Here is a 15,643-nt window from a genome sequence, read left to right on the forward strand (position 1 = left end):
GGCTGAAGCGGTTAAGATGTCCTGTCATGCTTTTTTCTATTACAAGGGATGTTTACATTCCTTGTAATAGGAATAAAAGTGACACAATTTTATTTTATAAAAAGAATAGTGTAAAAATTTAAAAAGGTAAAATAAATAAAAAAAAAAAAAAAAGTAAAACACACCCCGTCCCGCCAAGCTTGCGCGCAGAAGCGAACACATAGGTGAGTAGTGCCCGCATATGAAAACGGTGTTCAAACCACACATGTGGGGTATGCTAGCCCTAGACCTCCTTTGTAACTCAAAACATGTAGAATTTTTTTAAACGTTCCCTATGGAGATTTTTAAGGGTAAAAGTTTGTCGCCATTCCACGAGCGGGCACAATTTTGACATGTTGGGTACCAATTTACTCGGCGTAACATTATCTTTCACAATATAAAAGAAATTGGGCTAACTTTACTGTTGTCTTATTTTTTTTAATCCAAAAAAGTGTATTTTTTCCCAAAAAAGTGCGCTTGTAAGACAGCTGCGCAAATACGGTGGGACAGAAAGTATTGCAACGACCGCCATTTTATTCTCTAGGGTGTTAGAAAAAAAATGTATAATGTTTAGGGGTTCTAAGTAATTATCTCGCAAACAAAAACTGTTTTTAACTTGTAATCAACAAGTCTCAAAAAGAGGCTCGGTCCTTAAGTGGTCAATGGCTTTGTGTTGAGTTATTTTGAGGGGACAGCAAATGTACACTGTTATACAAGCTGTACACTCACTACTTTACATTGTAGCAAAGTGTCATTTCTTCAGTGTTGTCACATGAAAAGATATAATAAAATATTTACAAAAATGTGAGGGGTGTACTCACTTTTGTGAGATTATATGTATATACACACATACACTAGATATAAAAAGCCGACACACCCGTGTTAAAATGTCAGGTTTCTAAGTAAAAGAAAATGAGACAAAGATAAATCATTTAATTTTTCCACCTTTTTAATGTGACCTATAAACTATACAACTTAATTAAAAACAAACTGAAATCTTTTAGGGGAGGGAGTAAAAATAAAAAAACAAAATAATGTGGTTGCAGAAGTGTGCACACCCTCTTATAACGGGATGTAGCTGTGTTCAGAATTAAGCAATCACATTCAAACTCGTGTTAAACAGGAGTCCGTACACACCTGCCATCATTTAAAGTGCCTCTGATTAACCCCAAATAAGTTCAGCTGTTCTAGTAGGTCTTTCCTGACATTTTCTTAGTCTCATCCTACAGCAAAAGCCATGGTCCGCAGAGAGATTCCAAAGCATCAGAGGGATTGTTAAAAGGCATCAGTCAGGAGAAGGGTACAAAAGAATTTCCAAGTCATGGTGCTTAATACTCTAATGATTAATTACAGATATTCTCCTGATGAAGCGGTAGAATCCTCTGAAACATGCTGAGAACAATGGTATCCATGAGAATCCACCACTTTTTGATCCTCCTCTTTACTAAAAATCTTGAGTATATGCTGTTTAAGTTGGTACCGAGAGAGTCCTTATTATTGCTCCTTTCTGGGTGATCCGATGGGGACCGATTCCCCAGTCCCCTCTTCTTTCTCTCAAACTGGATGATGGTACACTATACTTAGTTTATATCCAACTATACCAATTAAGGCTACCGTTTGCATTACCAAGAACTGGACGTCCCTCTAAAATTGATGAAAAGACAAGAAGAAAGCTGCTCAAGGAGGCTGCCAAGAGGCCTACAGCAACATTAAAGGAGCTGCAGGAATATCTGGCAAGCACTGGCTGTGTGGTACATGTGACAACAATCTCCCGTATTCTTCATATGTTTGGGCTATGGGGTAGAGTGGCAAGATGGAAACCTTTTCTGAGGGGTACGATGTACCCCATACTCATTCACATGGGGTGGGGGGCCTGGATCTGGGGCCCCCTTGTTAAAGGGGCTTCCAGATTCCGATAAGCCCCCCGCCCACAGACCCGACAACCACCGGCAAGGGTTGTCGGGAAGAGGCCCTTGTCCTCATCAACATGGGGACAAGGTGATTTGGGGTGGGGGCACAGGGCCCCCCTGCCCTTTCAAAGCACCCACCCCCCATGTTGAGGGCATGCGGCCTGGTATGGTTCAGGAGGGGGGGGGGCGCTCGCTCCTTCCCACCCCCTTTCCTGGCCTGCTGGGCTGTGTGCTCGGATAAGGGCCTGGTATAGATTTTGGGGGGAACCCACGCCTTTTTTTTTGGAGCGGGGGTTCCCCTTAAAATCCATACCAGACCGAATGACCTGGTATGCTCCTGGAGGGGGAACCCATGCCGTTTTTTTGTTTTTTAGTTTTTTTTTATTTGGCTGGGGTTTCTCTTCAAGATCATCAGAGCACAAGTCGCCTGCCAAAGTCGGATCAGTTAAGACCGAAATCCGACTTTGATCCAACTTCAGTGATATTCAATGGGCTGAAGTAGGACCAAAGTCGGATCAAAGAAGTGCAGGGAGCATTTTCAAAGTCGGACCGATTTGTGTTGGACCAGTTAAGACGGCTCCCATAGGGAAACATTGGATTTTCATATGTCATGAGACATGAGCTCCCAATGTCGGAGCGTTTGTCGTACCAGTGTGAACCCGGCCTTAACCTGGAAGCAGTGTGCCATACCTCCCAACTTTTTGAGACGGGAATGAGGGACACCTATTAGCAAAAGTATGTAGGCACAGGACACCCCGCCATGCCCCCTTAAAAGAGAATAATACAAAAAAAAAATATTAGTTAAACCTAGTGCTTTTTTTTTTTACCACTTCTATTCCTTTAGATTGGCTCTTGAAATTTACAAATGCAACAATTTAGAAATTGGATAAAGGGTTTAGCACTGGGAAACACTTTTTGAAAGATAAATAGTCCATTTTATATACAACTATATAGATCAGACCAAAATGAAAGAGAAATGAGGAGGAAAGAGGGACAGAGGGACTTTGTTCCAAATCAGTGACAGTCCCTCGAAAATCAGGGAAAGTTGGGAGCTATGGTGTGCAGACAACCAGTTCAGTGATATTCTTCTTCTATCATATCAGCATAGAGGTGTATTATACATTCAAGTGTTGGATTTAGGCTAGACGTTAAAATGAAAATGACAGTAGCTTTGCAGTGAGTTTTTCAACGTTTTTGCAGTAGCAGTTTTTAGCGTTTTCGTTTTTTCAATGGATCAAAAACGCTGGTGAGCCGCGTTTTTGAGGTTAGAGCATTTCTTACAGCTGAAAAACTTTTTTTTTTTTTTTTAAAGCCAAAAAACGCCCCAGCCAAAAACTGCTGATAACAGCCTGTGTGTGCATGGACACGTAGGATAACATGTTGGGGAGTTTATTGACTGTATAAAAAACATCTGAAGCCAAAAACAGCTGCTGTAAAAATGCCCAGAGTGCATGAGTTGAACTTTAGTCAGAAAATTAAATCCAGCTAAATCACTTAAGGTTGATCCCATTTGCAGGTATAGCTTTGCACAACATTTAACCCTTTCATGACTAAGCCTATTTTTTTGAAATGTGGTGTTTACAAGATAAAATCCGTATTATTTGCTAGAAAATTACTTAGAGCCCCCAAACATTATATATTTTTTTTTTTTTTAGCAGAGAATCTAGAGAATAAAATGTCGATTGTTGCAATACTTTATGTCACACGGTATTTGTGCAGCGGTGTTTTAAACACAACTTTTTGGGAAAAGGGACACTTTCATGAATTTAAAAAAAAAAAAAAAAACAGTAAAGTTACCCCAATTTTTTTTTTGAGTAAATAGATACCAAACATGTCACGCTTTATAATTGCACGCACTCGTGGAATGGCGACAAACTACAGTACCTAAAAATCTCCATAGGCGACGCTTTAATTTTTTTTTACGGTTACCAGGTTAGAGTTACAGAGGAGGTCTAGTGCTAGAATTATTGCTCTCGCTCTGACGATCGCGGTGATACCTCACATGTGTGATTTGAACACCGTTTACATATGCGGGCGCGACTTCTGTATGCATTTTCTTTCCTGCGTGAGCTCGCGGGGACGGGGGGGCATTTTAAAAATGTTTTCTTATTTATTTTATATTTATTAATTGTGTTTTAAAAAAAAATTATTTTGATCACTTTTATTGCTGTCACAAGGAATGTAAACATCCCTTGTGACAGTAATAGGTGGTGACAGGTACTCTTTATGGTCTAAAAGACCCCCGATCCCTCCTTTGCACTTCAAAGTATTCAGATCGCTGAAAACGGTGATTCTGAATACTGTGTTTTTTTTTTTTAAACCGGCGCCATTGGCAGCCGAGTAAATGGGAAGTGACATCACTTCCGTGTTTACTATTAGGAGGCTGGAACAAAGCCATTCGTGGCTTCGTTCCAGTCCGTCCCCAGCAGCCGGAGACGGCCGAATGGTTATTGGGCCTCCCGATGGAACGGGAGGCCCGGTAAGAGTGGCGGGGGGACGGGACGTCCCCTCCTGCTCCTCTGGTATAACAGCCGAGCGGCTTTTAGCCGCATCAGTTGTTATAACTGGATAGCCGATCGCCAGCTCTAAAAGACAGTACTGGGATAATGCCTGCAGCTGCGGGCATCATCCCGGTATAACCCCGGAAAGCCGAGTACGCACATCTGCGTACGCTCGGCAGGAAGGGGGTTTGATACCGTTTTAAATCCAGCAATGCAGTCTTATCCTGCTCTGCACATGCTCAGTTGCTCTCTTTTTTAACACTGTACCACAAATCAGAACCACTAGAGGCCAATCTGCTGACTGCCTAAAGATTTACTGCTGCTCAGGGACTCTGGACTTAAGCAAAATGGCAACCTCCAGCAAGAAGAAACAGGAACAATGATGGAGGCAATTTACAGCAAACACTAATAATTTTGCTACCAAAATTAATGTGGAATGTACTGCACGTCATCAAGTTCACATGTGGAAAAAGAACCCCGGGCCAAGAAGGTGAGAGCGTATCTGCGGAGGGAACAAACAGGCTCAGGTGAGTAAAACTGAGGAAAAAGGTCAAAAAACATGAGTGATTACAACCCCTTTCATTTGTGTGCAATAAGAACCCTCCCCAAAACATATTTCAATGAGACCCCAGATAATAAATTTGGGGGGTTTTGCGGTTTGTCACATGGTATGTGTACAGTGGTTTTTCAAATGCAATTTTTGGGAAAAATACACTGTTTTAATGCAAAAAAAAAAAATACATAACCCAATTTTTTGTAAAATTTAAAAGATGTTACGCTGAGCAAATAAATACCAAACATGTCATGCTTTAAAATTGTGCACTCCCATGCAACAAAGTACATTTTTCTATCCATGGGTGACGTTTTAAAGGAGAAGTCCAACCTGAGCTTCTCCTATGGGTCACAGGAGTACAATCCGTTTTACACTCCTGTGACCCGTTTTCGGCAGAGATTGGTCTGATCTCCGCTGACGTCACCAGGATCAGTCAAGGTACCGCGTCAGCCCAACTTAGGAAGTCTGGACCCGACCAGCTGCCTGGACTGATGGCAGTCTCAGCAAGCCGTACGTAAAATAAACTATTAGTGAGGATCGCTGAGGAGCAGAAAAAGTTGGGCAGATCACAAGTTATCGATCACCGATCTAGATAATGTACCTGGGTAATAAAATGTTTTTGTTTTTTTATTGTAAAAGAGGGCAACATAAAACTAGTGCGATATTTGACACTGTTTTTCATATACCAATGCGTCAATATCTGATTCCATGGCTGTAGCAGCAATTCTCAAGATGCTCATCAGATATCTTGGTTCTAATTTTGCCCCTTTCGTGTGCCTCATCCTTGAGGATAGTTGCTCACAAATATAGGTGCTGCCAAAAACTAATGACAGGAATAATTTAAAAAAAAAAAAAAAAAAAAAAAGGCAAGATTGTGAAGAGTGGGATATTTTTCTTTGGGAAGATTAAAAGGAGAAGCCCAGCCTGAGCTCCTCCTAAGGGGTCACAGGAGTGCAATTCATTTTGCACTCCTGTGATCTGTTTTCAGCAGAGAGCGGTCTGAAGTCCGTTCCCTGCTGACGTCACCAATATCAGTCCAGGAACCGCATAATCCCAACTCTGGATCCGCAAGGTGCCTGGACTGATGGCCACTCCTTGCTCCAATGAGCGTGGAGAAGCAGAGGAGGAGAGCTGCTGACCCTGCTCAGGGAGCAGTGAGAACCAAGCCATCGGTGGTGTTCAATCGCTTGGTTCTCAGTGCAGACCCTGGGGGACCGATGCTGCATCCACCCAAGTATAAAACTACAATAACACCCCCCCTCTCAAACCCATACTTCTCTTTTAAACTTATTGACAGTATCTTTTTTTTCCTTTGGCTGCATGTGCTCATCAAGCATAAAAGCATTTTTACGAAAAAAAAAAAACTTTTTTTTTTTTTTTTTTAAAGGTTTTACGATTTTGTGTTGGGTCGCATTCACAGCTGCCTGCGGCCACAGGTTGGACGCCCCTCTTCTTGGGTATTGCAGGTATAACATACATCCCCATATTATTGGCTACTTTCCCAATGGAAATCTCCTACACACAGCAACAATGTTTTTAGGTAGATGGTAACAAAAGTACACCCCCCCCCCCCTTCATGAAATAAATATTCCCCGATACAGTGCCTTGAAAAAGTATTCATACCCCTTTAAATTTGTCACATTGTCATGTTACAATCAAATATGTATTTTATTGGAATTTTATGTGCAAGACTAACAAAGTGACACATTGTGACGTTGAAGGAAAATAAATGAATGATTTTCATAATTTTTTTTACAAATAAATATGTGAAAAGTGTGGCATGCATTTGAATTCAGCCCCTTTTACTCTGATACCCCTAACTAAATTGTAGTGGAACCAATTGCCTTCAGAAGTCTCTTTTTACAAAAGGATTTTATTAATATTCAATCCAACAGATGAGCTCAACAGTTAACCACTTAAGCCCCGGACCATTTGGCTGGCCAAAGACCAGAGCATTTTTTGCGCTGCGTCGCTTTAACTGACACTTGCGGTCATGCGACGTGGCTCCCAAACAAAATTGACGTCCTTTTTTCCCCCTACAAATAGAGCTTTCTTTTGGTAGCATTTGATCACCTCTGCAGTTTTTATTTTTTGCACCATAAAAAAAAAAAAAAACAGCAAGTTTGAAAAACAAAAAAAACAAAAAAACACACACTATATTTACTTTTTGCTATAACAAATATCCCAAATGAAAGAAAAAAAAAAAAAAAAAAAATTTCCTTAGTTTAGGTTGATATGTATTCTACTTTTTTGAACCAAAGATATATCAAGCATATATTGATTGGTTTGCGCAAAAGTTATAAAGTCTACAAAATAGGGGATTTATGGCACTTTATTTTTAATAGTGATGGCGGCGATCTGCGATTTTTATCGTGACTGACATTGCGGTGGATATATCGGACACTTTTGACACTATTTTGGGACCATTGACATTTATACAGCTATCAGTGCTATAAATATGCACCGATTACTGTGTAAATGTCACTGGCAGGGAAGGAGTTAACACTAGGGGGCAATTAAGGGGTTAAATGTGTTACCTAGGGAGTCATTCTAAATGTGGGGGGGAGGGGACTGATTAGGGGAGGAGACCGATCGGTGTTCCTATATACTAGGAACACACGATCTGTCTCCTCTCCCCTGACAGGATGTGGATCTGTGTGATCCACATTCCTGCTCTGTCACTAGCGAATGCCCGGCAGACATCGCAGCCGGCAGGCACATGCATCAGCTCCTCAGTGACACGGCGGGCACGCTCACCCCCTATACCGCCGAGGAGGTCATGACGCCTGCCCAGGATGGAAGATCTCATCTGCGGATGTCATATGACTGAGTGGTATTGAAGTGGTTAAAGTAGTTCTGTACATTTTAGGTTTAATTTGCTCAGGTGAGGGTTTAAAGTGGTACTAAACTCCTGAATTTGATTCTTATCTGTAGATTAAATTAATATATCCTAAACGGTCACCATTTAGGAGATATGCACTTGGTTGGTAGCCGGTGACATCAACGGCACATACACTCTGAGCCTGGGTTCACACATGTGCGGTGCGAATTGAAGCTCAGGTTTCACTGGGAAGATAAAAATCAGTTGTTCAAAGGCTTCTCTGCTTTGTAGCTGCAGATCAGTGAGCAGGGAGAGGGGGAGGTGTAGTGAGAAGGAGAAAATCCTTGTTCAGAACGCAATGCATCTGCAAATCAGATGCTTTCTTATAGGAGGTAATGGGCTTGTAATTCGCACCACAATGCCCAAAAAACGCACAAGTTTTTTGTGCAATGCGAATGCAACGCACTTATGTGAACCAGATACAAATGAATGCATTTTAAAATGTCCTGCGAATTGGATGCAGTGTTATCCACATCTAATTCGCATAGGTGTGAACGGGGGCTGAAGGAACAGCATACCCTTGCCATTACTTCAGAGCTCTGTGCCCTGGCCACGAGTCCCACGTGCATGCAACAGAGTGACATCAGCTCAGCCATTAAAGTTGTCGTAGACCCAGAAAGACCAGGTGAAGATGGAAGCCTCTGCAGCGGTGACAGCATGCCGCTGGAGGTCTTTGTTTTAAGGTAAGTCTTTCACTTTTTTTTTTTTTTTTTTTTTTTTAAATACCACTAACTTTTGAGATGAATAGTAATCTAAAAAAAATATGTCAATATTTTCTTCGTACTTTGTTTTATGCATGATAGGACTTGTAAATGTTTAATTACTATTATCTCAGTCCGATTGTTATTTTTTAGATCGTTACTTCAGGGTTCATTAAAAGGACAAGTTCACCTACCCCAACATGTTACACCCATTATTCAGGATGTAGCATTGTTCCGAAGAGGCCCCCCCCCCCCATATCTGCTGGTTGCTCTTCAGAACAAAAATACACTTACCTGCAAAAAAAAAAAAAAAAAATACCATTTATTTGTTAAAAAGGTGAACCTATCCTTTAAATACAGCAGTAGAAATGTAAAAAAGAAAACAGACACCACACATGTAATAAAACTTTAATTTATTGATTTTTTGCTAAACATTAGGATTCCTCAAAAGACAGGATGAACAAATTCTTGCCCAAGCAATAAAAAGGTACTCACTCAAAATGTTTTCTCAAAGCCAAGATACCATTCTGAGGTCTGAGCAAAATATTCATAAGGCAGCCCATTCACTCTTTGGGAACCAGCAACATCACAGCTGAGGCATCCAGTGCATAGCAGAACATAGCTGTCTTCAGGAACATTAGCCCAGTCTTCAAAACTACCATCCTGGACAGTTAATGAGGGAAGCCATGCATTTTATTCTAAGAAATGGTTTACTTTTGGTAAAGGTTACTTTCCTTCAGTGAAGTTTCCCAGCAATGTCCACTTTTAGTGCGTCAGCCTGACTGGAATGGGTCACTTAAAGTACTTTTACTTTGCCTGGAGGTAGGTTTTACACAGAAGAACTGCAAAGGTAAGGTACCCCAAGCATTCATTACCCAAAACCTTACATTTTCAGTTCAAAGTGCACTTTGTATTTTCTTGAAAGTCAGCCATAGAGCTCAAAAATGGATGCTTGGGTCAAAAATGGGTAATAGCTAATACCCAATGTGTCACCTTAACCTTCACCCATTCACATTTACAAGGTAGTTCAATGATTTTCCAGGATCCTTAGAGACTGCATTTGCAGTTTGGCTCTGAATGTTTGCAAACATTTAAAAAGGACAAGACAATTACCTTCACATTTAGGACTAACTACCAGCTTGACAAAGTGAAGGCCATTTACAACTTTACATGTACATCTAGTAGAAGAATGAAGCCCAGAAATATGTGCCTCATGTCTCAGTGATGAGCTTATAGACTTGTACACAAAGAAATTTGGGCTGCTATTACCAATCTTATAAATTGCTAGCTGCCATACTTCCTGAACAAATTCAACACCCGATCCCCACACCTTAAGTATGAAGATCAGGCACTCAGATCAGTACTTTAAGACACTGACTAGGCACAAGTATGTAGCAACTGAAGATTGGACTAGAAACCTAGACTAGCAATAGCAGCCACCGTATCACTTAGACAAGTTCTCTAAAGCCAGCCATAGAGTGTTCAAATCTCGGCCGGTTCAGCAGGAACCACAGAGATACGAACCATGTATGAGCAGGCTGAATGTACCAAGTTGATCGATCAACTTGGGTACAACCCAGCCTGCCAGTTTTTACATGCGATTGCTGGTAGCGACTGTTATAGCTAGTAGCAATAATCAGTGTACTCCCAGCAGGGATGGCTTCCCCTATCCCCCTGTTGGGAGAACACAATGGCTCCACGGGAGGGATTCTCCTGTCAACACTGATGGGGGAATCTAGTGAACTTACAGGTTGCAAGATTGATTCGCTCATTCTATGGCAGGCCATAAAGGATGTTTACTACCACTTTAGTCCACAAAATAACTGCCATCACTAGTAACGATAGCAGCTATTCTAAAGGCCAAGACCATTAGCGTACATGTTTGGTAAATGCAAGTTCAGATATGTTTAGAATATAAAACACTTAAATCAAAAAGACAAACTAACATTTATAAATGCCACAAAATGTTTCGAAAACACCCACACTTTCAGTATGTGGGTCTACCTAAATGTGCAGGAGTCTCAGATTCCTGCCAACATGCACAAAACCACATCAGTGGCTAGTGTGCACATTCAACAGGCAATACTGATGTTTAAAAAAAAAAAAAAAAAAAAAACTTAGAAAATTTTTTTAATATACACAGTGACAGTCTGAACGCCTTCACTGAAAGTTTTCCTAGTGCATTTTCTTAAGTGGATTAGCAATTCTAGAGGTCCCAGTTGGGTACAATTAATGCCCAATACTTGATATATCCAGTACAGAAGCTGAAAGGTTAGTTTTTAAACCCTCCACTTTTTCCAGCCTTTACAACAAAGTCTTTGAGCAATGCGCCATCCATTTGCCAAAATGCTGCCGTTTGTGTCACTCCTGTCAAGTGGCTCACACAAAATTTAAAGCAGAAGTCTTCCAAATCCTGTAAAAAAAAAAAAAAAAAAAAAAAAAAAAAGGATGTTAACTGGGAGAAAAAGGGGAGAGGGGGACAGCTTAAAAAGCTTTTTTATTTAAGGGTAACAAACAGATCCTGTTCCCTTAAAGCTTGAACAGCACAGTGCTTGTGCAGTGTAATTTGGCCCTTTCCATCACCTAAACAACCTGCCCAATACTGCCTGGCTATACCCTCCCCTCTGTAAACTGACCACGATATTTCATGGCTGCTGAGCCCTGACACTGGTCCGTATACATGCCACCATCACCCGTAGCCCTGTTCTGCCTTCTCGTCCTGTTCTCCCCCCCTCCTGCTGCTCTCAATTAAAAAAACAAAAACAAAAAAAAAAAAACACTCCCATCCCCTCTAACATGTGCCCCGGTGTTCTATAAAAAAAAAAAAAAAAAAAAAAAAAAAAAAAAAAGCCACTCTGTACCTATGCCAGAGTGTCTGGCGCTCATGGGACTCCTCGGCTCTCTCCTTCGCTCCTGATGTCAGCGGGAGTGCCAGCCCTGTCCACTGAAGCTGTGAGCCGAGGAGTCGCTCTGATATTAGGTACAGATCGGCTTTTTTTATAACACAGGGATACATGTTATGTTAGAGGGGATGGAAGGTTTTTACAAGAGGCGCTTAGCCACTTTAATTACATGGATATTAACCACTTGATCTCTGGAAGGTTTTACCCCCCTCATGACCAGACCATTTTCTGCTATTCAGCACTGAGCTATTTTAACTGGCAATTGCACAGTCATGTAACACCTTACACAAATGACTACACAGAGCTTTCTACATTATTGCAATAACCTATCCAAAAAAAACATGTCCTCAAAATTAGACCAAAATGCATTCTGCTACATGTCTTTTTACACCAAAAAGGAAAATCTAATAAGTGCATATTAAAAATAGGTTTGTGTGAAAGTTAGTGTCTACAAACTGATTACATACACACACAGGATTTATATAGCGCCAACAGTTTGTGCGGCGCTTTACAATGTAGGGGCAGACAGTTACAATACGATTCAGTACAGGAGGAACATACACGCACACAGTGGCTATAAAAAGTCTGCACACCCCTGTTAAAATGTGAGGTTTTTTGATGTAAACAAATGAAACCAAGATAAAATCATTTCAGAACTTTTTCCACCTTTAGGCTGGGTTCACACTGCTGCGGTGGCAGACATCGCATGTGATTCGCAGCGCACTGCTGTTCACATCACATGCGATGTCTGTGCTGTGCGATATCAGCCATACAGATAGTATGGCTGATATCGCACCGCATTCGGTCCAAACTCGCACAGGACCCTTTTTTGTTCGGACCAAAATCGTATCGCATGGGTGTTCACACCTATGCGATCCGAAAATGTCCAAATTGTCAGTTCGCATTGCGATATGCGGGCTGAACTGGGGGTGTCATTAACATTGTATGACACTCCCCAGCAGTTCGCATATGGCAGTGTGAACTGCCGTGCGAGTTGGTGCGATGCGGGAACCCGCAGTAAATTCGCTGCGTTCCCGCACCGCAGCAGTGTGAACCCAGCCTTAATGTGACCTATAAACTGTACAACTCAATTGAACAAACTGAAATCTTTTAGGTGGAAGGAAGCAAAAATAAACTAAAATATGGTTGCATAAATGTGCACACCCTTAAATACTTTGTTGAAGCACCTTTTGATTTTATTACAGCACTCAGTCTTTTTGGGTATGACTATCAGCATGGCACATCTTGACTTGGCAATAATCGCCCACTCTCCTTTGCAAAAAAACCCAAAATGTGTGCCAATTGTGAGGGCATCTCCTGTGCACAACCCACTTCAGATCACCCCACAGATTTTCAATAGTTTCAGCTCTGGGCCATTCCAAAACTTTAATCTTCTACTGGTGAAGCCATTCCTGCTGAAAGATTAAGTTCAGCTTCCTAGCAGAAGCCTGAAGGTTTTGTGCCAATATTGACTGGTATTTGGAATGGTTCATAATTCCCTTTACCTTGACTAAGGCCCCTGTTACAGCTGAAGAAAAACAGCCCCAAAGCACGATGCTGCCACCATCATGCTTCATGGTTGGTATGGTGTTCTTTTGGTGATGTGCCATGGTCCTCTATCCCCATCCATCCTGGGGGGGTTAGGAGATTGGAGGAACATTAAACATTTTTTTTCCCTAGGGGAGTTTGCCGTCTAAAAGTAGTATTGGAATTGTAAAAAAAAAAAAAAAAAAAAAAAAAAAACACCACACCCCACATACTCTAGATGGCTGCAGCACCAATCCCAGCTTCAGCTGCCCCCACAGTCTCCAAGACTGAGCTGAAAGATCAAACACTGATCACTCGTGTTCCGTCCTCAGCCTGCAGAGAGCTGGTGACTCAAAGGAGTGCTGGGCTGTGGCGGGACACAGCCAGCTGCTGATCCAGGTTTCTGGGCAGATCTTGACCATATGGTGAGATCTTTTCAGAGGCTGGACGGAGTCACATGAGTGCAGTTCTGGAGAAGTATAGCCAAAAAAAAAGCTTTGGCCATACTGCTTTAACCACTTGCCGACAGCCGATGTACGTCCAAACTTTGGTTGGCTTTCAGATAAAAGTGGTCCCTGTGGCAGATTTGCCGCAAGATCACTTATCCGGTGCCCTCCGCCGCTTACCGGAGCCGTCGGTAGCGACGGAGGCGATCGTGTCCGTCTCCCTTCTGTGCCTGGAGACGAGCGAGGCTAAGATGGTGCCCACTGGTCTCCATGACACTGCTGGGCGGAAGAGACGTCAAAACGTCACTTCCACCCACGCCTCTTACAAAAGGCACATTTTTTTCAATGTCATTTTTTTAAATGACTTTTTATTGCATTTTAGTGTAAATATGAGATCTGAGGTCTTTTTGACCCCCGATCTCATATTTAAGATGTCCTGTCATGCTTTTTTCTATTACAAAGGATGTTTACATTCCTTGTAATAGGAATAAAAGTGACAATTTTCTCTTCAAAACAGTGTAAAAAATAAATCATGTAAAATAAAAAAAAAAAAAAAAACTCCCGTCCCGACGAGCTCGCGCGCAGAAGCAAACGCATACATGAGTAGCGCCCGCATATGAAAACTGTGGTCAAACCACACGTGAGGTATCGCCGCGACACGGTAGAGCAAGAATAATAATTCTAGCCCTAGACCTCCTCTAACGCAAAACATGCAACCTGTAGAATTTTTTTAAACGTCGCCTATGGAGATTTGAGGGTAAAAGTTTGACGCCATTCCACGAGCGGGCGCAATTTTGAAGTGTGACATGTTGGGTATCAATTTACTTGGCGTAACATTATATTTCACAATATAAAAAAAATTGGGCTAACTTTACTGTTGTCTTATTTTTTTATTCAAAAAAGTGAATAAAAAAAAAAAAAGTGCGCTTATAAGACCGCTGCGCAAATACGGTGCAAAAAAAGGTATTGCATTGACTGCCATTTTATTCTCTAGGGTGTTTGAAAAATATATAATGTTTGGGGGTTCTAAGTAATTTTCTAGCAAAAAAAAACTGTTTTAAACATATAAACACCTAAAATCCAAAATGAGGCTGGTCCTTAAGTGGTTAAAAGCTTGCTATAACTCTTTATACGAGGCTCATGGCTTTCTGGTAAGCCCATTTGCACACTTAATGTGGAGTGAAGCACCATATGTGTTTTGAATATCTGATCACTGCCACTAGACTAGCAAGGGAGTGTTTACAGGATTGTGTCACTTTTGACACTCGCCATCAAGTCTGTTGCATGGACTCTTTCACTTTGTTTTGTATTTTTACGTCACTCTAAGGTTGTATGAACAAGCAACACATGGATTGCTTTAAATTTTAGCATTCTTCCAGAAGCACATTTGTGAGGTCACGCACTGATGTAGACAAGGCCTCGTGCATGAGCGAGTTTGGGGTGGAGGAACTTGACTGGCCTGCACAGAGTCCTGACCTCAACCTGATGGCACACCTTTGGGATCAATTAGAGTGGAGACTGCGAGCCAGGCCTTCCCATCCACATTACAGGAATTGAGTTACTATAAGTCACTGGATTTGCCAGCTTCGAGAATAGATGCAGGAGCAGCATTGTGAGAATCCTTGGGAATGACAAAAAATTTAACCTACAGAAGGGATTTTGTAAAGAAAAGTCTAAAGAGCCTATACAACATCAGAAAGCAGAGGTATAGAGAGGAAGATTGACTAAAATGCAAATAATGTATTTAGATGAAATACAAGGACTACCCAGTAAGTTTTGTATTCAACCTTGCAAAAAGATCTGAACAAATTAATGGGGTGGGTGACTACATGGCAAATGAGGTTCAATGTAGAAAAATGTAAAATAATGCATTTGGGTTGCAAAAATACGAATGCAATCTATACACTGGGGGGAGAACCTCTGGGGGAATCTAAGATGGAAAAGGACCTGGGGGTCCTAGTAGATGATAGGCTCAGCAATGGCATGCAATGCCAAGCTGCTGCTAATAAAGCAAACAGAATATTGGCATGCATTAAAAAAGGGATCAACTCCAGAGATAAAACAATAATTCTCCCACTCTACAAGACTCTGGTCCGGCCGCACCTGGAGTATGCTGTCCAGTTCTGGGCACCAGTCCTCAGGAAGGATGTACTGGAAATAGAGCGAGTACAAAAGAAGGGCAACAAAGATAATAAAGGGTCTG

At 41.5% G+C, this 15,643-nt stretch overlaps 1 protein-coding gene across 2 annotated transcripts in view; it reads right to left on the bottom strand.

Moving 5' to 3' along the window:
- Positions 1 to 8,960: 8,960 nt before the first annotated feature.
- RCBTB1 (RCC1 and BTB domain containing protein 1) overlaps positions 8,961 to 15,643 on the bottom strand; it is a 74,825-nt gene continuing 68,142 nt past the window's right edge. For both annotated transcript variants that reach the window (XM_073613165.1, XM_073613164.1), the window contains exon 12: positions 8,961 to 10,977. In XM_073613165.1, coding sequence (XP_073469266.1) covers positions 10,837 to 10,977 — 141 coding nt within the window. In that variant the 3' untranslated portion in view covers positions 8,961 to 10,836. The remainder of the gene's footprint in view (positions 10,978 to 15,643) is intronic.

This window comes from Aquarana catesbeiana, linkage group LG02 (genome assembly GCF_042186555.1).
Source record: "Aquarana catesbeiana isolate 2022-GZ linkage group LG02, ASM4218655v1, whole genome shotgun sequence".
NCBI lineage: Eukaryota > Metazoa > Chordata > Amphibia > Anura > Ranidae > Aquarana > Aquarana catesbeiana.